The 25,673-nt window shown below is 36.6% G+C and overlaps 1 protein-coding gene across 4 annotated transcripts in view; it reads left to right on the forward strand.

Annotated features, from left to right (window-relative positions):
* The window catches only part of LARP4B (La ribonucleoprotein 4B), a 93,529-nt gene that overhangs the window by 16,893 nt on the left and 50,963 nt on the right, over positions 1-25,673 (forward strand). For all 4 annotated transcript variants that reach the window (XM_075550139.1, XM_075550140.1, XM_075550141.1 and 1 more), the window contains exons 2-3: positions 11,556-11,690; positions 12,965-13,024. In XM_075550139.1, the coding sequence (XP_075406254.1) occupies positions 11,610-11,690; positions 12,965-13,024 (141 nt within the window). In that variant the 5' untranslated portion in view covers positions 11,556-11,609. The remainder of the gene's footprint in view (positions 1-11,555; positions 11,691-12,964; positions 13,025-25,673) is intronic.

Genomic DNA, 25,673 nt, shown 5'->3' on the forward strand with positions numbered 1-25,673 from the left:
ACTGTTTTTGCTTGCTTTGTATATAATGATAACAGATTTTTAACATCATACAACTTCAGCCAACTGAAAAATCCATGCCAATTAAATAGTTATCACCCTCAACAGGGGATCTGGTTTATAATTCAGAGGACTGAAAGCCCTACTTTTTTTTCCCCCCTGTTCTTTGGAACACCCAGGAAATTCTAATAGTAATTCTTATCTTGATTATCTTCAAAACATTTCAAAGATTTTTGTTTCAATCTTTTAAAAATATATTTAATGCTTATTATGCATACACAATAAAATCTGTGAGAACTGGAACTTGCCAGAGAAGGAAAATGCAAGTGTCTTCACCTAATAAAAACAAAACTTTACTGTCATCGAGTTAATGCTGACTCATAGTCACCCTGTAGGACAGAGTCGAACTGCCCTGTAAGTAATTGAGACTGTATAACTCTATAGGAATAGAAAGACTCCATCTTTCTTCCATAGAGCAGCTGGTGGTTTCAAATCACTGACCTTGTATTTAGCAGCCCAACTAGTAACCACATGCCAATAGTGAATAGAAAAGATTGCGTCTTGAATAGAAAGGTGGAAAACTTGGGAGACCTGGAAAAATGAGGTAAAACTAGAAAAGCCCCCAAACAAGGTAAAACTGTAGAAAAGCCCATTAAATTGTGTGCATGCTTCAAAATACAACTTGGCTTTTCTTTGTGAATCTTTTAGCATTCTTTCCCATTGACCTCTTCAAACCTCTTTTTATTAAGACTGTGGCTTGCATTCATGCATTATTTATGTTCCTCATGGAATTGTGTGGCACGAAAGTTACAGTGATTATCTGTGAGGTCAAGCTTATTCCATACCATAAGATGGCGAGAAACATATCCACCTTGCTGAACAGTGATCCAGAATTGTTGAGCAGGTTGGAATTCTAAATGGCCAATTCAGATTTTGATCTTTTGATTGAAACTTTATTATGATGTTAGGCATGCTGCCTTTTGCAGTGGAAATCGAGAGATCCCTGTACCTAACTGGACTAAGAGTTGCGATCCATTATAAAATGGAGAAAGTATTATGTCCTGCTTAGATATAATTTGGAATATTAAACTGAAAGATTATCCAGTCATTAATACACTCATTTTTTAAATTTCTTTTTTTTTTAACACCTGCCTTCTTGTATTTTTTCTTTTTTAAAGTAATAATCACTTTAGGAGTCCTGGTAGTGCAGTGGTTAAGCACTCAGCTGCTAATCGAAAGGTTGCCAGTTCAAACCCACCCAGCAGTTTTTTGGGAAAAAATGCTGGCAATCTGCTTTTGTAATACTTATAGCCTAGAAAAGCCCTTTAACTTTATACGTAGTTTTTTCCTGTTACATGGGGTTACTGGGAATTGAATTGTCTTGGTGGTAGACACCACCAACAATGTCCCTTTTCATGTTCAGGAGATATTTGTTATATGTTCTTAATATTAAATAGTTTGCACTGTCATCTTGGAAAGCTTGAAAAATAGCATAATATTTGGATATGCAGGTTGATTTTATGCTTAGTGTGAGAATCTTGCTTTCTGAGTACATTTAGTATTTCATAGCTTTCCCAGTTCCTGGAAATTAGTAATGGCTGAAAGTTTTAAGCCTGTGCTCTGTGCCATTTGCATACTAATACATTCTCGCAGTCCTCTGACACGAAGACAAGGTAAGTACTATAGTTGGTGCACCCAAGACCACCATCTGCTAAGAAGGGCAGTCAAGATTGGTAGCAAGCACTTTAAGTATCTAGTATCTGACAGTTCTGCCTCAGACATTTTAACCTATTTATAGATGGACTTAGGCAATTATTAATTTGTATCTAAAATTTTAGGGTTTTTTTTAACAGTGAAAGGATTAGAGCTTTCAGATTTTTTTTTTAAAGCGTCTTTGACTTCTCCCAGTACAAACAATTGCTTTAATGTGTATTTGTCACATAGAAACTTCCTGGATGGTTTGTTTTTTGGGTAACTAAATTTCAAAATTTAATGTTAATAACACTACATTTAACTTCTCTGTATGTTTATATACCAAATGCACATTTATATATATATGCACATACTGTATTCCCACAGTAACCCATTATTTGGAATATGTAGCAACAGAGCTATCTACTTGGGATCATCGTATTTTCTGAGCCCTATATCCTAGAAGAATTAGAACTAAATGTAAATACTAGAAATTTCTTTCCAAATGTTTATTGCCATGAAAGAAGGAAATATTTTCTGAGATTCAAATAAGGTAGACATATTTCAGCCATCCCACTAATAAGTGATTTTCCTTGTTGAGTTGGAGAAGCAATTATAACTTGATATATTATCAGGTTTTAAAATGTTTGTGAGAGTATATAAAAAGAACATATAATGGAGACTAGAAAAAACATTTTTTTACAGAAACATAAAACCTCATCATTCTTTGGTGTAGCCTTCCAGGGATTGCAGTTTCTAACCTTTCAGCTGAGTGCTTAATCCCAGTGTCCCACCAGGACTCACTTAGATGTAAACTATTTTCAATTTATCCTGAGTTCAGGTCATCGTAGGTTTTAAGCTTCAGGATCATGAGATGAATTTTTTGTTTTAGGACTATCACTCTGTTGATGAATCAGTGGAATTTGGGGGAAATTGGTAAAAAGGAGACTATTGAAGAAGTTGGAATAGTAATTAAGTTCAGAGATGATTATCTGCACAATTCAGTGACATGAGGAATGGCGACATAACATATTTGAGGAAAAACGTTAAGAACTTTTTCTTTTATTGGCTTGAGTATTGAGATAAGTGATGTCTTCCCTTGAGATAAGAGGAATTGATGGTCAGTCTTTTGTCTATTTAAGGAACCCTGCTGACTCAGTAAATTAAGTATTGGTCTAAGAAATAAGACCATTTGTTCAAACCCACTAGTCACTCCTTGGGAGAAAGGTGAAATTGGGTGCTTTCATGAAGATTTACTGCTTTGGAAACCCTACATAGTCAGAATGGATTAGAAGACAATGGGTCTGGTTTATTTGTTAAACAAGTCATGGGGAATGAGAATGGTTTTCTTTGTGTGTCAATGCTTAAAGGCTTTATAACAGGTTCCTTGGTGCCAAAGTGGTTTATACCTGAGGCTGCTGGCCACATGGTTGACAGCTTGAAACCAACTACTCCAGTTTGCATCTTGGAAACCCACCAGGGCCAGTTCTGCCTGGTCCTGTAGTATTGCTGTGAGTTAGAATCAGCTTGATGGTAGGAAGAATGCTTGTGGACTTAAGTATGTCTCTATAGTTCTGTTCTCACCGGTGAAGTTGTGCACTTAACCAAGAATCCTCTCCATTCATCCCTAAACTTGTTCATGTCACCATATATACTAGAGTATAAGCCAGCCTGAATATTAGCAGGGCACCTAATTTTGCCACAATAAGTGTATAAAAATGTGCTAAAAAAACTCAGCTTCGACATGAGTATATAAGGTAATTTAATATAAACTCAAAAGTATAAAAATAATATGGAACCTTTTCAGTGGTTCAGCACAAAGTAAGGTGGTAAGAAAACTGCTTTGAATGAATGTGGCAACTGTGAAACATTGAAACAGTCTGGAAGTACTGTGGCATTTGTTCAGTTATAGAAACAGTTGCCATGTGTGGGAGCCAACTTGACAGCAATTAACAATAACAACAACTTTTAAATTATGCATTATGGATGTGAGAAAGAAATAAGAAAACACAATCAACCAATTCAACCCAAGAAAAAGGACTTGGTGAAAGAACAGGTGTGTTTAAGTTAGAATGATTACATTTTCATGTAAAATTGGCAATTTTTACAACTTCCTTGTATAATTCTAATCACATAAAGCAAGAGAAGATCATGTTACATTCAGATCAGAAGATCATTCCAAGGAGGTTGAGAAAACAGCAGAAGCAGAAATACCTAGGCAAGTGTGGGTGTCAGAAAAGTTAAAAGACACGTTTTTAGGAGTGAATGGCCAATGTCAAGTGTAGCTGAAAGAGTCAGTAGATCTACCAATAAGCAGGAGATTGGTCATCTTGGAAGGAGCATTTTCATCAGAAGTTGTAGTGAATTAGTGACAGAGTTGTTGGGGAGATGGCAAGAGAGAAATTAAGACAAGCTGCAACTTCAGAGGCAAAGGGTTATAGTGCTAGGGTAGATTACCTCTTTTCAGTCAGTGGCTTTAGGTTTTACCCTCCCTCCTTTATTCTTTGCTTCTCTCCATTTCCTATTCTTCCTCTTTTCCCCTTTCTTTCCAGACAGTGTAGTCTTGTGCCATTGAGTCAGCTGCACTTCAGAGCAACCCTATGAAGAAAACAATAAAACACTCCCCATCCTCACAGTTGTTATGTTGGACCCCATTGTTGTAGCCACTCTGTCAGTCCGTCTCCTTTTTTTCCTGACTCTGTTCCACCAACATGATGTTCTTTTCCTGGGACTGGTTTCTATTGGTGTTCCAATTCCAGGTCGTCACACATTATAACGAGAGACTTGGGCATATTTTTTTAAATGGTAGGAAGAACCCAGGGAATAAGAGTTTGGGTGAGGGGAGAAGCACAGTTGAGAAGGCAGGCGGAAATGCGATCCCGAAGAGGGGTGGAGGACCTAATGTTAGATGAGCCCAGTGCACCTTCAGTGAATAACATTTGTTTCTCCAAGCCTTTATCTCTAGTGTAGCTTCTCTGGTGTAGAAACAGAAAACTTCCTTTTAACGAAGTTGTGTTAGTCTGGGTAGACTAGAGAAACAAATTCATAGACACTCATGTATAGGAAAGAGTTTTACATGAAGAGTAAACATACATTAAGAAAACATCCCTATCAAGTCCATAAGTCTAATATTAGCCCATATGTCTACTACTGGTCCATAAATTCCTCTTTAGATTCATGCAGCCAAGCAATGATGCCGAATGCAGGAAGATTCCAGGCCAGTGGGTGGAAAGTCTTGTGCATCCAGTTGACAGTAGAAGCATTGGCAGGGGTGTCCACATGGCTCCTATAGTTCCCAGTGCTCTGGCTGTTTCAGTGTAGCTCCATTGGCTTGTTGTCCTGCAGCAAGTGTGTTTGTGTCCCACCTCCAGCAAGCTGTTATCTCCATGGTGCCTCCAAATGAGGTCTGCAAGCAGCATCCTGATTGACAGGCTAGATTCCACCTTCCTTAACTCTTCAGTCTCAAATTGACAACACAATGGCAATGTAACTACCACAATACAACAAATGTAACTACCACAGAAGTTTTAAAAGTTGACCTCTGTGGAGGCCATATTTTAGGAGATCTGATTTTGAGAGTTATTTTGGATTGTAATTGTTTAGAATATTATTTATTCTCAGTTATAGAAGTGCTAAGAAATATATATTTTAAGAATATTAAATTGAAGAAATGATCACAGTGCAGAACTTGAAATAAGGTGCTTTTTACCATCACTTACAAAGTTTTAAAATGGCTTCTCATTTTTAAAGAAAATTATATTCCTGTTCGGGTAATAAGACTTTAGGGAATACCAACCTGTAGGACTACAGTCAGAACTTAAGGAAGGTAGCTTGGCATATTTATGCTGCTATATATTTTTGGTCATTAAACAGCTGCTTACAACTTTACACATTCAGGATGCTTTGCTTTGCTTTGCTTGCTGGTTGATTACTATAGATCCAGAACTGTCTTCTCCCCAAAGCAAAGATTTTTTAAAAGAATTTAACATACTGGAAAATTCTATTTTGGTAAAACTTTAAGATAATAGTATTCTCGGAGAAGTGATCGCAGTGATTGATGCATAACCCCGACCCTCACTCCCCAGGGAGACAGACAGTGGTCTGTGTAAAATACGAAAATAATAGTGTTTTATAATTCATCAAGGAGTCGAGGGCGAGGAGCTGATACCAAGGGCTCAAATAGAAACTGTTTAGAAAATGATGACTGCAACATATGTATAGATATGCTTGATACAATTGATGTATGGGATGTTAGAGCTGTAAGAGCTTCTCCCCCTCTACCCACCTCCATCATGACCCAATTCTACCTTACAACTGCAGCTAGACCAGAGCATGTATACTGGTACAGATCAGAGTTGGCAATCGGGAATCCAGAACATATAACCTCCTCAGGATCAATGATGAGAGTAGCAATACCAGGAGGATAAAGGGAGGGAGGAGGGTGGGGAGAAAGGGGGAACCGATCACAATGATAAACTTATAACATACACATAGGGAGACGAGCAAAAGAAAAGTGGCTGAAAGGAGTCAGTGTCATTGTAGGCATGAAAAAAATAAAAATTTATGTCAAGGGTTCATAAGGGAGGGAGGGGAAATATGGGCTCAAATAGAAAGAAAATGTTTTAAAAATGATCATGGCAACATTTGTACAAATGTGCCTGACACATGGATGTATGTATGGATTGTGATAAGAACTATAAAGAGTCCCCAATAAAATGTTTGTTTTAAGCTATAAGAACCCCTAATAACATGATTTTTTGATGTTATAATTTTATAGGTTAAGGAAATTAAATGGACAATGACAACTATAAAGTTTTTTTACTAACTGTATATATATGTAGTTTCAAGCCTTCAAATACTCGCATTCTAGAATTTGGAATACATCATTATTTTACCTTATAAACCAAACTCATCATAGTTTTGTCGTTTTCAACTCGTAATTTTACCATATCAGGAACCACTGATTGCTTCTCTAGTTGTGTTTTTTCTAATCAAATTAATTTTTTTATTATTAGTTGGGATTTAATACATACATCATTCCAAATTCAATCACGTCAGGTAGAATGTACAATTGCTACCACCATCAGTTCAAAACATTCTTTTTCTACATGGACTCCTTGACGTCGTCTCTCTTTCCCCCCACTTCCACCCCTGTACCCACCCTCCCCCCTATCTAGTTATGTTTTTTGGCTCCACTGTTTGAGAAGTTTAAGATTAAAGCTGGTTCTGAGTGGTTTTTTCAGCTCTAAAATTCATTAAAATGTTGAGTTCTAAATTTTCTAACCATCACTCCCATCTTTTTCTTTTAAGTATTATACACTTTAATGGAAAAACTGTAGTGTTGAGATTATAATTTGGAAAGCTCAATAAACTAGATCTGTGGTCTTTGAGAAAATTCTAGACATACTAGAATAGTTAGGCCAGTGAGTTTTTTTCCACTCGAGTTGGGGCAATATTGGAGGACTAGTAGGTGTTTAGAACGTCCTGTATTGTGGAAGTATCTGACTGTTCCTTTGTATGAGCACTTAGTAAAACTGGAATTACCAAAGCTGTAAATAAGAATTAAAAATAACAAACAGGAAAAGACCTAGCTTCTATGCAATTCTGTAGAGCATCAATAAATTATTAAAGATGTTGACTCAGGTAGTTGTACTCTTTGTCCAAAAGATGACACTAACATGATATATTAATATGAAATCTTAACTCCCTCTCCTCTCCCAGTGTGAACCAGACACATTTTGCTTGCTGTGAACATGATTGATGTTTAATCAAGTAAAGACCAAAAAACTGACTGCCATCGAGTTGAGTTTAACTCATAACAGCCTTATAGTACAGAGTAGAACTAACTGTCCCTGTGGTCTTCTGAGACAGTAAATTTCATCTTTTCTCTTATGGAGCAGCTGGAGGTTTTGAACTCCTGATTTAGTGATTAACAGTTCAACTCATGGAGCCATCACAAAGCCATAGTTCCACAAAAGCAGTGGTGCAGTTCAAAGTTTCCATTTGCAGCAAATGAGCAGACTGATATAAAAAGGCTTGAAGAGATACTAAGGCAAGGAAAGTTTAATAGGATTCTTAGCATGGTAGTGTATATTACTGGGTCAAAAACCATAAATTTGGCATCCTGCTAACATATCAGGTGTTGTCTTTCTTAACATAAAACCAAAAAAAATCACAGCCATTGGTCAATTCTCATAGTGATCCTACAGGACAGGGTAGAACTTCCCCAGTGAGTTTCCAAGGCTGTAAATCTTCACAAGAATTAAAAAAAAAATCTATCTTTTTCCTCCATAGGAAGTAATTTAATATCTTCTGTAGTTCATTAAAAACTTTTCTTTGTTGCACAGAAAATTGGAGGTCAGAATATAGTCTTCTAAATTAACTGGACTTAGAGGCAATTAATTAGCTTTTCAACTATGGAAAAGCTTATTATTGAAAAGTTTTTCTTATATTTTACTTAATTTTTAGCTTAAATGATGTAAACAGTCTGCATTGTATTCTGCTAAGGTTACAGAATTGAGGTATAACACTTATTTGCACAGGTGGCTGTGGCATGGTGGTTAAGCATTGTACTGATAACTGCGAGGTCAGCAGTTTGAAACTACCAACCAATCCTTGGGCGAAAGAGTCTTTCTACTCCCTCAAAGAGTTAGGAAGAATGGCGTTTTTCTTTCTTTTTTTTCCCCCCAATGGCACTATTGCACACCTGGGCGCTTTATTGGGCTTGCTGGTAGATGGAGATAACATGCACAAAGGGCTGTTAACAGGAGCAGGTACAGGCGTCAGGCCAGGTTGCCCAGGGCAGAGCTGGAAGGTTCAGGACATAGCATGGTGCAGTGGCTAGTGGCCTTGCTGGCCCATCGGTGACAGGGCTTGGAAGCTCATCACTTTGCCCATGACGAGAAGAATGACGAAAATGAGGATTCCCAGGAGACTGAGGACTATAGAGAAGATGTTCAGGTACTTGGTGCTGGACGCATGGCTCTGGGTCCCAATCATGTCTCCCACCATCTTTCAGTCCCTAGACTTCAAAGAGTAGGCATAGGCCATGAGTCCTGGGCAGCAGGAGTTGAGGAAGATCGTGTTCAAGATGGACCAGACGATGTGGTCAGGGACATGGGGTTCACTCTGGGCGTAGATCACGGTTGACTGCTTAGGGGTGGCGTGGTATGGGACCCACAACCCACCCATCTTGAGCTCCTCTTGAGCCATCTGGGTGTGAGTCCACAAGAGAATGGGAGAGGCTAGACTGGCATACTTAATACTATTTTAGGAACTCAATAGGCCCATCTCTAAACAGAAGCATTTGTCTTTAGTTTGATTTGTCTATATATATTTATATACATATTATATACATATATACACACTTTGGATTGTTTGTTGGAGACCGAGAAGGAGCAATTCTACCTTGTCCTATGGGATTGCTATGAGTCAGAATCAACTTGATGGCAGTGTTTGGTTTGGTTTGATACTGTGCAATAAGGGATCAAAGAAGATCATGTGCTTCCTGTAAAGAAGATCCATACGCTGGCTCTTGGTTCTGCTGCTGCTCCTCTGATGTTATAAATGTCTTCTGGATTTAGGAAGTCTCTATGCAGGGATCTTGGCTCCAGAGGATGCATTCCACTCCTGACTCTTGCTAATTTTATACGCAGCAGGATGGCACTCCGGGAAATTCTGTTCACAATTATTCACAGAGAATCCTATTAGTATCTCCCTCCATCATCTTAACCAGATCCATGGAGGAAAAGGTTGGTTGGTTGGGAGTTATAGACTTTGGTTATATGAACCACATTAAATAATTCACTGCTCCTACATGCAGATTGGTGGTTTCCAGGAATAGGACGTAGAAGAAATGGGAGACTATTGTTTAATGAGTACAACGTTTAGTTTTGAATTGTTGAAAATGTTTTGGAATTAAATAGAAGTGGCAATTACACAACATTGTGAACTCTGATAGAAAGCCCTGTCTTTCTCCAGTGGAACAGCTGGTGGTTTTGATCTGCTGACCTTGAGGTTAGCAGTCCAATGTATAACCACTACACTACCAGGACTCCTTCTAAGATTCTGGTTTGCTCCATTTTTCACCCCATGCGCCCTTGAGTATATTCCCTCATGTCTCTGAGTTGAGCGATTTGCTGCAGCATCCCATCAAGTCAGACTCATTCCCTTAGAGCCAGTGCTGACTCATAGCAACCTCCCTGTGGGTTTCTGAGACTGGAACTGTTTATGGGAGTACAAAACCCAATCTTTGTCCTGCGGAGCTGCTGGTCGTTTTGAACTGCCATCCATACAGATGGCAGCCTAACTCATAACCACGACACAACCAAGGTTCCTGCAGAATCCCACAGAAACTCACAAAAAAGTCCAGATAAAATATACCATATAAGGAACTGTGGCTAGAAGGGCCATATCATTTAACCATCACTCAAAACCATGGCATATTTACACTCCATTTTGCAGATGTAATTTATGTATATAGACCATAAAAATCCCCAATTCACTGCCATTGAGTCGATTCTGACTCACAGTGACTGTAGGACAGGGTACGGACGGACCCCTGTGGGTTCCTTTCGTTCCTTTCATTTGTCTTTATCACTGAATAATACTCCAATGTGTAGGTGTGCTGTACATTTTGTTTTACACTCACTTGTTGAAGGACATCTTGATAGCTTCTAATGTTTAGCAGTTAATGAATTACATTGCTTTAAGAATTTGTGTGTAGGTTTCTGTATGGACTTAGGTTTTCAGCTTATTAGGTAAATACCTAGCTAGGCACACTGTTGCTGGAGCATGTGATAAGCCTATCTTTCACTTTGTTAAAAAAATTGTCTTCCAAAGTAGCTGTGCCATCTTGCATTTCTACCAACAAAGCATGAGCGTTCCTGCTGCCCTGTGGACCCCGGCTGACATTTGATGTTGCAGCAACGTTCTGGGTTGTAGCCAGTTAATAAGGGCAGTCTTGCTGACTTCATTTTGCTGTCAAATGGTGATGAGAATCATTTCATTTTTACCATTCCCTGATGGCATACAATGCTGCATTTTTATTTTCCACCTTTATAACATTTTTGATGAAGTGGCCTGTTTTGAACTTTAAGACATTTTGGTGTATTTTAAATTTGTCAGTTATCAGATAAAGTTTTGCAGATATTTTCTGACAGACTGGCTTGTTTTTTCTTTACAGTGTTTGTAGAACATAGGCTTTGTATTTCATTAACGCCTGGCTGAGCAGTGTTGCCCTTTATAGATTATACATTTGGTATATTTTATCTAAAAACTCATTGCCAAACCCAAGGGCCCATAAGTTTTCTCTTCTGTTAACTTCTAATAGTTGAATTAATTTTTATGACAGATTTAAGATGTATGTCCAGATTCATTATTTTGCAATGGATAAAATGTTATCCTATGCTTAATTTATGTTCAGCTTGATTCAAACACAGTTCTCCTACTACATTGAGTTATTTTGGTTAACGCTTTACTTTGCAGTGATGAAAATGCATCTTTTAAAATGACTGATTTGCTATAGATAAGCAGATCATTAGTCTTGTAGAATGTTCCATATTTTGAATTTAGCTGATGACTTTTTCCTGGTGTCATTTGACATGTTACCTGATCCTAGTGTTTCCTTTTCATTTGAGAGATCTAGACGTTTAATTAATGTTGGGTTCTTTTTTTTGACAAAAATTGCTTAACAAATGACAAAATATGCTTAACAAGAATTGATGTAATGTTTCATTGTTTGGTCACAAACTATAATTTGAGGGTGTGAAACTATATGCAGTCTATGTTTTTATTTCTGGATTTCTATTAATTTCATCTTAAGATGCACTTGAAATGACCTATTTCCTGTCATTGTCATTTTATAGCCTCCCACGGTTAACATCAAGCTTCTCCCAGTGGAGCCAGAAAGTAAACAGCTCATGACTTCTGATCAGGACACTAAAGTTGTGGCTGAACCGCAGGTGCAGCAAGTACAAGAAGTGAAAGACAGTTCTCATCTGGTAAGTATTTTCTTTTTAAAATTAGAATTGATTTAATACATTTCTTTTAATACATAATTTTTATTATAAGATCTACATTGGATTCAATAACAAAGTAATAACACTAGGATATCTTAATAGAAATTCTATATTTGGAATAAGTTTATGAGTAGCTTAGTACTGAAGGAAGAGCCGTAGGGATACAATAGTTAAAACATTGGCTGCTTACCAAAAGGACTTGAACCCATCAGCCTCTCTTTGGAGAAACGAGATGGCAGTTTACTACTGTAAAGATTAATAGCAGAAGGATAGCTATTGAGTTGAATTTGACACAAAGTGACTATATAGGACAGAATAGATTTCCCCTCAGGGTTTAAGCAGACTGTCACATCTTCTGGTGAAGAATGTCCGGTGCAGTGGTTCTCAACCTTCCTCATGCCGGGACCCTTTAATACAGTTCCTCATGGTGTGCTGACCCCAACCATGACATTATTTTCGTTACTACTTCATAACTGTCATTTTGCTACTGTTACGAAAGGGTTGTTCCCCAATCCAAAAGGGTCGCACAACCCACAGGTTGAGAACCACTGGTCTAGTAGCGTTGAACTGCTGACCTTCAAACTAGTAAAAATTAGCTGGTTAACTACTACACCACCAGGGCGCCTCTCTGTAAAGATGATACCCTTGCAAATCCTACAACACAGTTCTGCTTTGTTCTATTGAGTCAATTAGAGTTGAAATTAACTCGATGGCAGTGGTTTTATTTTTTTTAAGGTGGTTGGTAAGAGGGAGTGGGATGGCTAGTAAAAGCTATTAACTATTATGTAATGTGGAAAATAAATGGTAACTGTACCTCTAGATACTTAAAGCTTTTATTTTAAAATCATCAAGAAAAATGCAGTGATACATAATACTTTTAATACTTTTGTAGCTACCTTACATAGTTTAATCATGTATAAATTGATATCTTAATATAGAATTTTATGTTTTAAGTGCCTTCATTCACTAAGTTTTTATCATGTGATGTAGTGTTTAAAATTTCAAAATGGTTTTGAAAAAACTAGAATTTTGTATTCTTCCCCCATAAAACTAAAGAATTTTGCTTATAATTTTCAGTAAGAATTAACAAAGGATTTTGAATGTCAAGTCTCATCCTTGTTTGACTATGTCACTGATTTTTTTTTGTCTTATAATATGTAGTAATTCTTGTGGGTTTTATTTTGCATCATTGCTTTGATTTTAAGATGTTTTCTTTACATTATATAATGGTATTTTTTGTTGTTTTTGATTCATAGATGAATGGTCCTATATCTCAAACCACTTCTCAGACAAGTTCCATCCCAACTTTGAGTCAGGTAATTCAGTTCCAAGATTAATCATAGATTGTTTAATCATATAGCCAACATACCTAGTCTTGAAGCTACATTCTGTGTAACACAAGTTTATTATAAAACATAAGAAAATGTAGCCTTTTTGTAAAGCAATAATTTCCCAAGAAATTATAAGCAGTTCATGTAGATGTTAAAGGAATGAATAGATTATTAAACTACTTTTAATAAAGTAGAATTAGAAAGTAAGATTTCAAACCATTACATTTCCTGATCTTATTATTTGAGTGTATTGATTTTGGTGTGCTATATATATTAATTTATAAATAAATTCTGTAGTTTTAATTACTTAAAGTAGAACTATAAGACTTCTGATAGTCATACAAAAGAAACTATATTAAAAGATAAGTTAGAAATTACTGAAAATTAGAAACCTTTGTAGGTTTGTTTGCTGCTGTTGTTATTTGCAATAGAATATAATAAATGTTTTTTAAACGTATCAGAGGGCATAGAACTAGATTGCAAGAATTTTAAAAGAAGACTTAAGTAACAATTTAAAAAAAAATCTTGGTCTACAGCAGTATTTATATTACCTAGGAGAAATAATGTGCCAGGTGCACATGCGAGTCATTAGACCTGGATTATAATTGCATCCTAGCTACTCGATCTCTTGGGTAACGCACAGGGAAATCACATCTCTGCTACTTTGTTTTACAAAATGTGGATATTAATATTTATCAACTTTAAAGAGTGTTATAATCATTGGGGATTTAAATTTTAGAGGTATAATATGTAGATTATCTGAGCTCATAACTTAGGTAGTTTTTATGTTTTTATTTGTAAAAATATTAAACACAACTACAAAAAATTCTTGGTACAGTTGTCCTTGGTATTCATGGGGAATGGGCTCTCAGAACTCCTCCGTTACCAAAGCCTGAGGATACTTAAGTTCCTTATATACAGTATTATAGCAATTGCATATAATATCTACACATTCTCATTCTTTAATCACCTCTAGATTAGACATAATAATTAATAAAAAGTCAATGCTATATAAATAACACTTTTGCTCCCTTGTAGTTTTTTTTTATTCCAGAAAACATTTAATGCTATCTCATGTTATTGTAGATGAATGTAAATGTATGTTTGTATATATGCATATGCAGTCACAGAAACATAAGACTTGTGGTACATGATATTAAGCATTTCGTTGCTAACTGAAAGGAGAGTGGTTGGTTCTAACACATCAGCCACACATTGTGAGAAATACAATATTATTGTTCTGATAAAAATTAATATTTCTATTCTAACTTCCCCCTTCATTTAATATGGTATATATATACATATATGTACATATACACATATACACATATACATATACACATATATACACACACTTATATCTTTTTCTTTTTTTTTTTGCGTGATGCCTTATACCTTGTCCCTTGTCCCTTGGCACCTCGTGATCGCACTGGTCGGTGTGCTTCTTCCATGTGGGCTTTTTTGCTTCTGAGCTAGATGGCCGCTTGTTCACCTTCAAGCCTTTAAGACCCCAGACACTATCTCTTTTGATAGCCGGGCACCATCAGCTTTCTTCACCACATTTGCTTATGCACCCATTTGTCTTCAGCGATCCTATCATGGAGGTGTGCAGTCAATGATGTGATTTTTTGTTCTTTGTCCCTTGTAGTTTTAAGAGATGGATTTGACTACTAATTGCTGGATATTTCCCGGGTGGCTCCAACTCATGGCAGTCCTGTGTACCCTGCCCAGCGCTGCCCCCCTTACTGTAGTCCTTCTTTGAGGCTCTTGTTGCCGTCCCTTGTCAGTCTGGCTCATGTTGTTGACCCTCTGTCAGACATGAGTCCTTCTCCAAGGACTCATCTCTCCCAAGTAACATTTCCATGGTACGCAAGACAAAGTATTGCTATCTTCTCCTCTAAGGAGCGTTCTGGTTGTACTTCCAAAACAAATTTGTTTGTTCTTCTGGCAGTTTATAGTATATTTAATATTCTTTACCAACACCATAATTCAAATGCACTACGTATTTTTTGGTCTTCCTTATAATAATTCACAATGTTGTACAATCATGACCACTATCAATTTCCAAACCTTTTCATCAACCTGAACACTCTGTGCTCTCTACCCCTGCAGGCCTTGATAGCCACTAAGCAACTTTGATCTTAATACATTTGCCTATCACAGATACTTCATATAAATGGGATCATAAAGTCAATATTTGTCCTTTTGTGTCTGGGTTATTTCCCTTAGCATAAATTTTAAATGTTCATTTATTTCTTTTTCATTGGTGACTAATATCCCGTTGTCTGCATATACCAGATTTTATGAATCCATTCACCTGTTAATGGGTACTTAACAGGTTTCTACCTTTTGACGATTGTGAATAATACCATAGTGAAGGCTGCTTACAAGTAGTTCTCTGAGTCCTTGCTCACGCATTTTGGGTCTCTACCTAGGATGGAATTGCTGGGCCTTAGGATAATTTTAATTTTAACTTTCTGAGGACTTGTCATCAGTTTTCCACGGCAGCTGCAACCGCTTTCTAGTCTTACCAGCAATTTCTTCACATCCTTGCCAGCACTTGTCTTCTGTCTTTTTGATAATAGCCATCCTAGTGATTTTGAAATGGTCTCTTGTTGTGGTTTTCATTTGCATTTTCCTAATGAATAGTTAGTAATTATTGACCATCTGTATATCTTATTGAGAAAAATGTATATTGAAGCAATTTCCCCCTTTTAAATTAGATTGTTTTTGTTGTTAATTTGTAGGTGTTTAAAAAATATATTTTAGATGCTCAAAAGTCATTAAATCTGATGAAGTGTAATATATCTATTTTTTCTTTTGTTTCCTATAGAGTTGTAATATAATTTTTAAAATTTTCATTGCCCCCACTAACATCCTCCATGCCCATTTATAGTTACTCTATGCCCAGCCTTAAACAATCACTATTTTACTTCCTATATATAGAATTACCTTTCACATATAATGTTAAACCCTTGTAGCTGGTTCATTATTTTGTATTTAGTAGATAGTATTTATTAAACTTTTGTTTATTCAACAAAGTTGAGCACTATGGTAAAGATTAATAAAACTGTTTCTGTGGATAGGTTGTTCACAGATATTACGAAACATAGACAATGTTTTATACATTCGTTTTGTACTAACCCTCTTACAACCTGCAAAGTTATAATACCAAGTTTTATGTGAACATAGTAACATAGACCACAGCTGGAGGATAAAGAAAGAATGGGATTAGGAAGTTTTCAGATGTTGTGAAAGCTACAAAAAGATAACATCTTTATCTCAACTATTTTAGTTGTAGGATCATTTTGAATGTTCTCGCTTTGTTGTAATAAGGATTTACTGTTTCTAAAGCTCATAATACTAGTAGTTAGGGTTACAGTACTAATTTATATTAAATTACCATGAGTTATAGATAATAATGAAATTCTTGAATCCATCATTTTTCATAAACTAGAAAGACTCAGGAAGTAAGAGTTTGAGAACTAAGATGAACAGAAGACTGTGTAGATGTGGACATGGAGGAATCCTGGAGTTTTGAATAGGGAAAGTGTAACCAGTATTGCCAACTGAAATAAAATCCAGTTAGTCCTGACCAGTTTGGTAGATTTGAGATGAAGGGTAGATCATCACTTGTGACCTTAGCAAAAGCAGTTGCAAAGGGCCGATAGAAATGAAAGTAAGATGGCAGTGGTTATAAAGGTGCTTGAAAAGGGGTGGGGGTGGTATGTACTACATAGACTAGAATAGGCCTAAGACAGTGGCTCTCAACCTTGCTAATGCGACCCTTTCATACAGTTCCTCATGTTGTGATGAGCCCCCAACCATAAAACTATTTTCGTTGCTACTTCATAACTGTCATTTTGCTATTGTTATGAATCGGGTGACCCCTGTGAAATGGTTGTTCCACCCCCAAAGGGGTTAGAACCCACAGGTTGAGAACCACTGTTGTAAGCAAAGGCTGTCCTACAAGAATGTCCATGAGGCCTTGGATCATCCATCCTATGGCATAGATCGTGCCCCGTCAGACTGTGTCATTGATTATATTCTTGGGGCTGTGAATGATTCTCTCACCCCTTTTCAGAGTCTTCCCTTCTCTCGTAGCATAAACTCACTGCCCTCGTCAAATATGATGAGGTGTTCACATCTCAGTAGCAGTCCCCTTTGGTGATCTTGACGATCCTTGAATGTTCCAGAACGAGGCTTTCTGTCTTCATTGTTTCTGGCATACCCTCTGCTCAGAAGTATGCATTGTTTGATCACTTAACCTTCCTCAGCATCGGCCTTCTTAAAATTTTACTCTGTTTAGTTATTGTTTGTTTTTATTTCCTGTTTTTGTTTTGTATGACGTTCTATATATGAAATCCAGCATGGATAACTATATAGAGAAAGTAATTGGGTTAATAATTAATTACCTAAGGACATGGCAGGGGAGGTTGGAGCGAATAGGGAGCTAGCAATAATGAGTATGAGAAAAAGAAAATATTCTGAAATTGATTGTGGTAGTGATAGCACAACTCTTCTTAATATGATTAAACTATCAAATTATATGGTATGTAAATTATATGCCAATAAATCTATTCTTAAAAAATTAAAATGCTTCCTAATCTCTGGCTTTCCCCACTTCCCTTCCAAAACTCACTGCCATCAAGTCAATTCTGGCTCAAAGCAACTCCAAAAGGACAGAGTAGAACTGCCCCTATGAGCTTCCGAGACATTAACTCTTCTGTGGAAGTAGAAAGCCTCATTTCTCTCCCCTATTTCCCTTACTCTCTCTTTAGTCCTCGATACCTCCTACAATGCTAGATATTAATGTTTTAATGTCAGTCCTTCTCTCCCCTCAATCTTTACACCCCAATTAGAATGTAAGCTCCATCAAAACTTGGATTTTTCTTGTATTCACACTTGTGTTCTGACACTTTAGACACATGATAAGTATTTCTTGAATAAATTTATTACATAATATTATAATCATAGCAAAACATATATGGTATTTAATACATATGTATTGTTTTAACACTTCACATACCTTTTTCCATGAATTCTTACTGCCCTATCTATACCTGTAATAGAGCTAGGTATTATTATCACTGTTTTACAAATGAGGACTACGGAAGCACAGAGAGACTTAAGGAATTCTTCAAATAGTACTGTAAAAAAGTGGCAGTACCACAATTGGACACCTGACAATCTAGTCTAAGCTCGACTGTAAAATTTCCACAATTTGTATAAAAATTGTTACATGAGAACTTAATTTACAACAAAATATATACATATTTTTAAAAAGTTTTTTTAAGGTGAAATACTCTTTGATACTTATTTCATTTTAAAAGTAAACCATCTTTGATAAGGCATGTAAAAATTCTTTGCATTGTTGATTGAAACTCATTTTGAATAAAGCTGGGTTTTTAGGTGGCCAATAGCATGATTTATGGCTTGGAAAAATTATTTTGGCTGCAATATAATAAGAAAATAGATTGTAGGAGCTCAAGAATGGAAGTAAAGAAATAAAAATGTATATAATGAGAAATAGAACAAGGATGAATAGATTATAAATTTATTTGGAAATAAACACAGCCACACTAATTTGTAGGTTGAATGTGGGAAGAAGAGCTCAGAGAAAGGTAAATCAAGGATAATCAAACAATTAAGATAGAAGACTAAAGAATTAAAGGTTTATGGTAGAAAAATCTGCCTGGTAGAAATTCATGCATATAAAAGTTAGCAGAGAGCCAGCTAGGAGCTCAGTAGATATCAGAGCTTCATGAGTAAATTTGAAAGTAAAGTGTTTTTGTTGGTTTGTTTTTTTTTTTTTACTGTGTTATCATGTAGGGAAAAAACGACTAAAACCATGATTGTATGAGGGGGTAGCTCCTACCCCCCAAAACAGATTTTTCTCCCCAAAGCTAAATATTTTTACCAAAAAAAAAAAAAAGCATTACAACTACATACGTACCAACTTAACACATTTGTCAAATCTGCAATTCCATTTTGGAAACATTTTTTCAAACTCCTCTGACTATGTAGAAGAGGTGAAGAAGAAAAAAATTGAGGGAGGTGCTGCCAGCCATCCAAACAAATTGCTGTCCTTTCATGACCCTTTGTATTCCTGGAAGAAAAAAACAGTCTCATGGAGTGAGGTCCGGTGAGTAAGGTGCATGGGACAAGAGAGGCATGCTGGTTTTTGCCAAAACACACGATATACTGAAATGGCTGCGTTAGGAAGGTAAAACCAGTCCCCCAACTGCCGTACTGGTACATAATCTTTTCAGAACCTCTCAATGGAAAGCTTGTTTAACAGTCTAACCTGGTGAAATGAACTCAGTGCATACAGTCGACATTTTCGTTGGTTTGGGAAGTTGACAGATGTCCAAAAGAGGTTTGTCACCAATCCGTATTTTCACCTTTTGTGAAACGAGACCATTTATGCACGTGAGCTTGTCCATAGTGCTGTCCTTGTAAGCTGTGTTCAATATCACAAGTTTCTGTGTCATTTTTCCTCAACTGGAAACAAAATTTCATAGCCACATACTGTTCTGGTAAATCGGCCATCACAAAAAATGAGGTTCGAGTGTAACAGCTTTTTATGAAAAAATTCACTGTGAGCAGAGAGAACCTTCCCAGGCAATGCCACTGTGTGTACTAACTCAGAGTGAGTTGCTTGATGCCCGTCCAGTGGGGAAAATGCATACTATGAAAGCGCTGCCCAGCGGAGCTTTTTTCCTGTTTTTTGTTGTTGTTTGTTTTGGGGGGTATCCCCTCGTGTAGTGGGCTTAGGAATATAAAACTATACAATGTCTGGGTTATGTAAAAATACAGGCAGTTCTTACCGCTGTCTTGTCACAGTAACCCTACTAACAGCTGCCCCTGTGCATTTCTAAAGCTATAAGTTTTTACCAGAGCAGAAAGTCTCATCTTTTCCCTTGTGGAATTGGAGCATTTGAACTGCTAACGTAAGCCCAGCGTGTAATGTACTACCCCACCAGAGCTCCTCAAATCAACTCCAGTACCTGTTACTGCCCTCTAGCTTCCTACCTATCGTTACGAATTTTAAATTCTCCAAGAGGATTCTCAAGTTACAGCTATTACCTTCATTGGTTCTTCTCTTTCCTAGGCGCATGTGCTACTTGTATGTATATTTGATTTAAATTCTTTGAAAAAGTTATTTTATACTATGTTACTTTTCTCTGTGTTTCAAATATGTAGCTTTTATTGTGGGAGTTTTACGACTCATAAGGTCGAGAAATATGGACTGTAGCTCCTGGATACTGTCATCAAGTGAATTCCTGCAGGCCAAGTGAGTTAGATGTTAGCTGCTAATTGCTTGGGTCAGCAGTTTCAAACCACTGACCACACTGCAGGAGAAAGGTGAGGTTTTCTACTCTCATAAAGATCACAGCCCCGAAAACTCAAAGGGGTGGTTCTTCTTTATCTTATAGGTATACTTCACTAACATTGAAAATAAATTTTATTAGCATTGAGATAACATAATTAATAGTTTAGTTACCCATTCTCCAAATTTGTCTTTATGTGCAGGTTATACCCCTACGTCCCAAGAATTTAACCTAATTTTCTTTGGTGAAAATGCTTTATAAATTTGTCAGCTACACTTTAGAACATGTATTCACATTGTATATCCAATTTAGAACGTGTGTAGTGCAGTTTTGTCTACCTAGCAACTCAAGCATCAGGGTTTTACAGAATTTGACCTAGTTGATTAGAGGTCGTTTGAAAGGCTCCCCAAGTCCACAAGATCTAAGTGTGGCAAATCTATAACTGTAACACATTTTAGCTTATCATGAGGTTCCTCCTCCCCTCAAAATTTATCTCAGTGCTTCAAATCCAGGGAATCTAATGCCCAAAATATCACCAAACCCTGGCCAGTGCTGATTCTGTTAGTAGGAGAACCCATATATATACTTGTATAGCTTAAAACCTAGATTAGCACATTCATCTTAATTTTAGGTTTCTTCTGCATTTCCAGAAGACATTCTCTTACATTTATCACATACTCACACTTCCTATATACTTGTAAAATTATGAGAAATAATGCTGTATATTAATATTCAACAGATGATGACATTGTAGCTAAACAGCCCTTTATTTAATTCAGAATACTGTGTTCTATCCCCAAATCAAACTTCTAGGGTATAATTCTCATAAATATAAGCTATTGATGGTTTTTCCTCAATAAATAGAAAATAATTCCTCTAATAGAATAGTACTTCTAAGTAGAGAAGGTGGCGGTAGGTTTGTTTGGTGTTTAGTTGGTTCCAACGCATAGCAAACCTATGTTCAACAGAAGGAAACTGCTCGGTTCTGTAGTAAAGAAGATTGGTTCTTTAGAATGAGAGGAGATTGGAGAGGTTGGTTGGGGTCAGATTATGAAGACTTTAAATGTGATGAGGAAGGAACTCTGGCGGGTGGGTTATATGTTGGTTATGTTTACAAACAGCTGTTTCCTAGGAGAATGTTGGGCTTTCTACTTCCATAAAGAGTTAGGCTCAGCAACCCACTGGGGCAGTTCTCCCCTGTCCTATGGTGATTCTGTTGGCATGAACTTGCTGACAAGTGAGGTTTTCTTTGGAATGTGGTTTGAAGGTTCCGTTCATACATGGTTTACTTATAATCCTCACAACAACTTTTTGAAGTTAACATTAGTATTGACCCCATTTGAGAAAATGAAAACTGGAGCAAAAAGAGGTTAAGTAATATAACAAAGCTCACATTTTCAGTAAAAATGCATCGAGGCACAAAGTTCTTATTACCTCCTCCTTTAACCACAACTACATTTACCTCAGTAGCACATTTGAGTGGTTTGTAGCCTGAGTGAAGACTCTTTTGTTTCGTATAAATAAACAATTCTTTTCTAGTGATATAAAGAGAAATGTCGGGTGTGGTCAAATCTAGCCAGTGGTATCATATCTGAGTTTAGTGGTGCCATCCTGAGCAAGTTACTTACGCTTGGGCTTTTGTTTTCTGCATCTGTAGAATGGAGTTAATAGTATCCACTATCCACCTCAAGGACCCTTGGGAGTGTGACTTCATATATGTAAGCTAAAAACATGTTTATATAGTTCAAATTTGTGCTTGAAAGTATAATCATTAGCTTAAATCTAAAAATCCAGATCTATACATTTATACTTTTGGATTAAATCTAATACCTGTGCCTTGTTATCGTCTACTGCAAAAATGTACCGTCTCAGAAACCCCCTAGGGTCCAGATTACTCAGAATCTACGTGTCAGCAGTGCTTGTTGTGTTTGTTTTTTCTTTTTTGGCTTCAGGTTTAGGGATTCCCCTTTATCCTCTCAGAAAAAGCTCAGTGGCTCCCAGCCTCCACTTTTGAACCGCTGGCCCTACTACTCTTTGAATTTGATAGCTCACTAGAATGACTCACGGACAGTGCTATACATAAGATTACAGCTTTATTCTAGGAGAAAAAATAATAAGATACCTCATATAATGGTGACTTCTGGGAGGGTTCCCAGTGCAAAGCTTGCATGTCTTAAAAAGGAAGAGACACAGTACCCTGTTACATAGAGTTGCTCTGAATCAGAATTGACCCAAGACAGTGGGAAGAACCCGTTCACTTATGTGAATATCTTTTACTAACCTGAAAGCCCAGGGAGCTTCAATGTGCAGTTTTCATTGGGGATCGCATTATTCCCCTGATCTCATGAGGTGGTCATTTTGGTCTGGCCAGTCTCCGCCCCAAATTTACCTCATCACCTTACCTAAATGTTAGATATGGTCTATAGTTCTTATTGAAGATAACAAATCTCAAGGTAGGTACAGTAAGTAGGTAGGTTAGTTTTCCGGGGAGTATCTCTTAGGAACCAAGGAGAAGGCCAATTACTTAAGGTATATCTCAAAGTGCTGTAGAAAGTGTGCTGGAGTTATTAATCCCTTTCGTTGTGAGCGGTTCTCAACCTGTGGATTGTGACCCTTTTGGGGGGTGGGGTGTCAAATGCCCCTTTTACAGCGGTCACCTAAGACCATTGGGAAACACATAAATATTTCACAGTATATTGTTTTGTGATTAATCACTGTGCTTTAATTATGTTTAATTATGTTCAATATGTAACAATGAAAACATATCCTGCATATCAGATATTTACATTATGATTCATAACAGTTATGAATTAAGTAATTAAGTAGAAATACTAAACTTATTTAGCATGAAAAATAAGTGTTTGGTAAACCATTAATAGAACACCAGCCATAATTTGTAGATTAATAAATAGCAAAATATCCCTCAGAGGAGTTTTAATAGAACTGCTTGTTTTTTTTTAAAGTATTATCTTAGAATCAGAGTCATACTAAGAAAAACAATCATTTGTACTAAGAAGGAACCATCATAAATGTTGAAATGGGACAAGACCCACAGTGCAGTTTGGCATGGACTGTAGTTAGTGTAGGAGCAATAGGGCTGTACCCTTATTAAGTGCTGTACATTCATGTTACAAGTGCTTCTGAGTAATTTCCTAGTTTTTGTACTTTGTGGGTTCTCTTTTTTCTTTTGCCTTTTTTCTTCCTTACTTGGAATTTTCACAACTCTGTAAAGGAGCAGAGGTTAATATATTTAACCCTAATGTACCCATTAAGAACTTGCGTGATCACCCTTATATTTTGCTGTTGTTTTTTCTGTCTTTTCTTCCTTTTTTAGTGTGGTTTTTTTTTTACACATTTAAAAATATTTTACCTTTTTGGTCATGTATGTTTATTTACAGGAATATTTTATAACAAATCTCAGATGTGCCACATTTCACTCATAAATGCTTTAACACGCATGCATCTCTAATTGATACCATTACATTTTTGTGCCTAATAAAATTAGCTTAAAATATTTTTTTGATGCCCAAGGATATTGTTTGATAAAGGCAGATATTAAAGAATGTTGACTGAATCAGGAAAAAAACAGGATTCTGAAATGTTTTCTTATGGCTGGAATAATGATCTTTCTAATTGGCATTTATGAGCATAAGAAAAAATAGTGTGCACCTTTTTTGTTGTTGGTTGTAATATTTCAGTTCCATATGCTGTTTGATATAAGAGCATGCTTGTTATGCAGTAAGTACCCTCTTGTAATTAGCATTTTGGATTTGAGTGGCAGTGACTTGTGACTGCTGTGCAAGGGGTTATTTTTGGTATCTGGGTGTTGGCTTCCCATCAGAAACCATAGAAAGTTAGCTTGAGGTGGATTTGTGGAGGTTCCGAAAAGGACAAGCATTGTAATGTGAATGTTGAGCTTAAGAACATGGGTTGTTGCTTCAGCAAAGAATTAAGTAGTGACAATGAGAATGAAAAAACTGGCCTGTTAGAAAAATCTGTGAAGGAAAACAAACCAGGAAATAAGATAAGTAAAACTTTATCTTCATTATTTGATAGCCTTGAAGTTAAGGAGCGGCATAATGAAGCCAGTAGGACAGCTGCTGATCTTAATATGTGGACTAGAATTCTTGAGCGGTTTGGCTACAGGCAGAGTCATAGACCAAAACAGTCGTTTAGCTTTATTTCCACTCTGAAATACAAGTTCTTAACTAGGTATGAAAATTTAGATAATTCAGACTTTACTTTCAGGGAGCAGAATTCAGAAAGTGTTTGTGATACATTGTGTGTGAGTAATGACAGTGAGCCAGCCTTGTCTGAAGGTCTTTGTTCTGAAGATCGCGTGTCTCTTTCATGTGTAGTAGTTCCTTCTAACCAGAGAGTACAAGCAAAAACTATTCTAAATAACCATCTGTGCTATTATCCAGTTACTTGTAAAAATTCATTGATAGAGAATGACATAGTAAATGCTCAAATCAGCGATAATGATGAGAATAATTCTTTCGGTATGTGTGATTTAGAAGTGAAAAATGAAAATCCTATTTGTGTTGATCATAAGCAATATAAGACTTCAGAAGATAGCATGTTTTATAGTATTTGTGTTCTAGACCCTGGTTGTCTTGAAGAGGAAATATGCTCTCCCGCATTTGGAGCAGCTGCCTCAGAAGACTATCATTCAGCTGTTACCTTTGAGGGACTTAACCAAATGAAGGGGCCTCTAGAGAATGGGGAAGAATTTTTAGCCACACATTCTTTACAAGGGACAGGAGACTTAAAGGCTCACCAGGACAGGCCATCACCACAGAATGTGGCAGATCCAAATGAAATAAATGAGGAAACTATATCTGATTCTCAATTCTTGACGAGTACTAATCATCCTTATAAAGCTAGTAGTGATGACAGCATACAAGCTGATTCTTTAAGGACAAAAGTTGATGCTGAGTTTCCTAAAGATTACACAGAAAGCAAAACAGTACACAATATTGGCGCACTATGTGAATCAAATGTTAGCATAAGCAATGACTCACTAAAATGTTTGCATGCTGTTCCAGAAGAGAGTGAGAGCAATAGTTCAGAAATAGTAAATCAGATAGGTGAGTCACCTGTCAATTTTCTTAATGACATGACATGTCTTGAAAGAGATGAAGAATCTGAAGCTGTAATAGTTAGTGTAGTGAAGAGTTTAAACTTGAGAAAAAGAGAAAATAACTCTATAAAATCACTAAAAGATAATGATGATTTCAATTTAGATGTTAGCAGAGCAGACAGTGTCAGTCTAGATAGAATTAATGTAAGTCCAGAAA

Source organism: Tenrec ecaudatus, chromosome 5 (assembly GCF_050624435.1).
Source record: "Tenrec ecaudatus isolate mTenEca1 chromosome 5, mTenEca1.hap1, whole genome shotgun sequence".
Taxonomy (NCBI): Eukaryota; Metazoa; Chordata; class Mammalia; order Afrosoricida; family Tenrecidae; genus Tenrec; species Tenrec ecaudatus.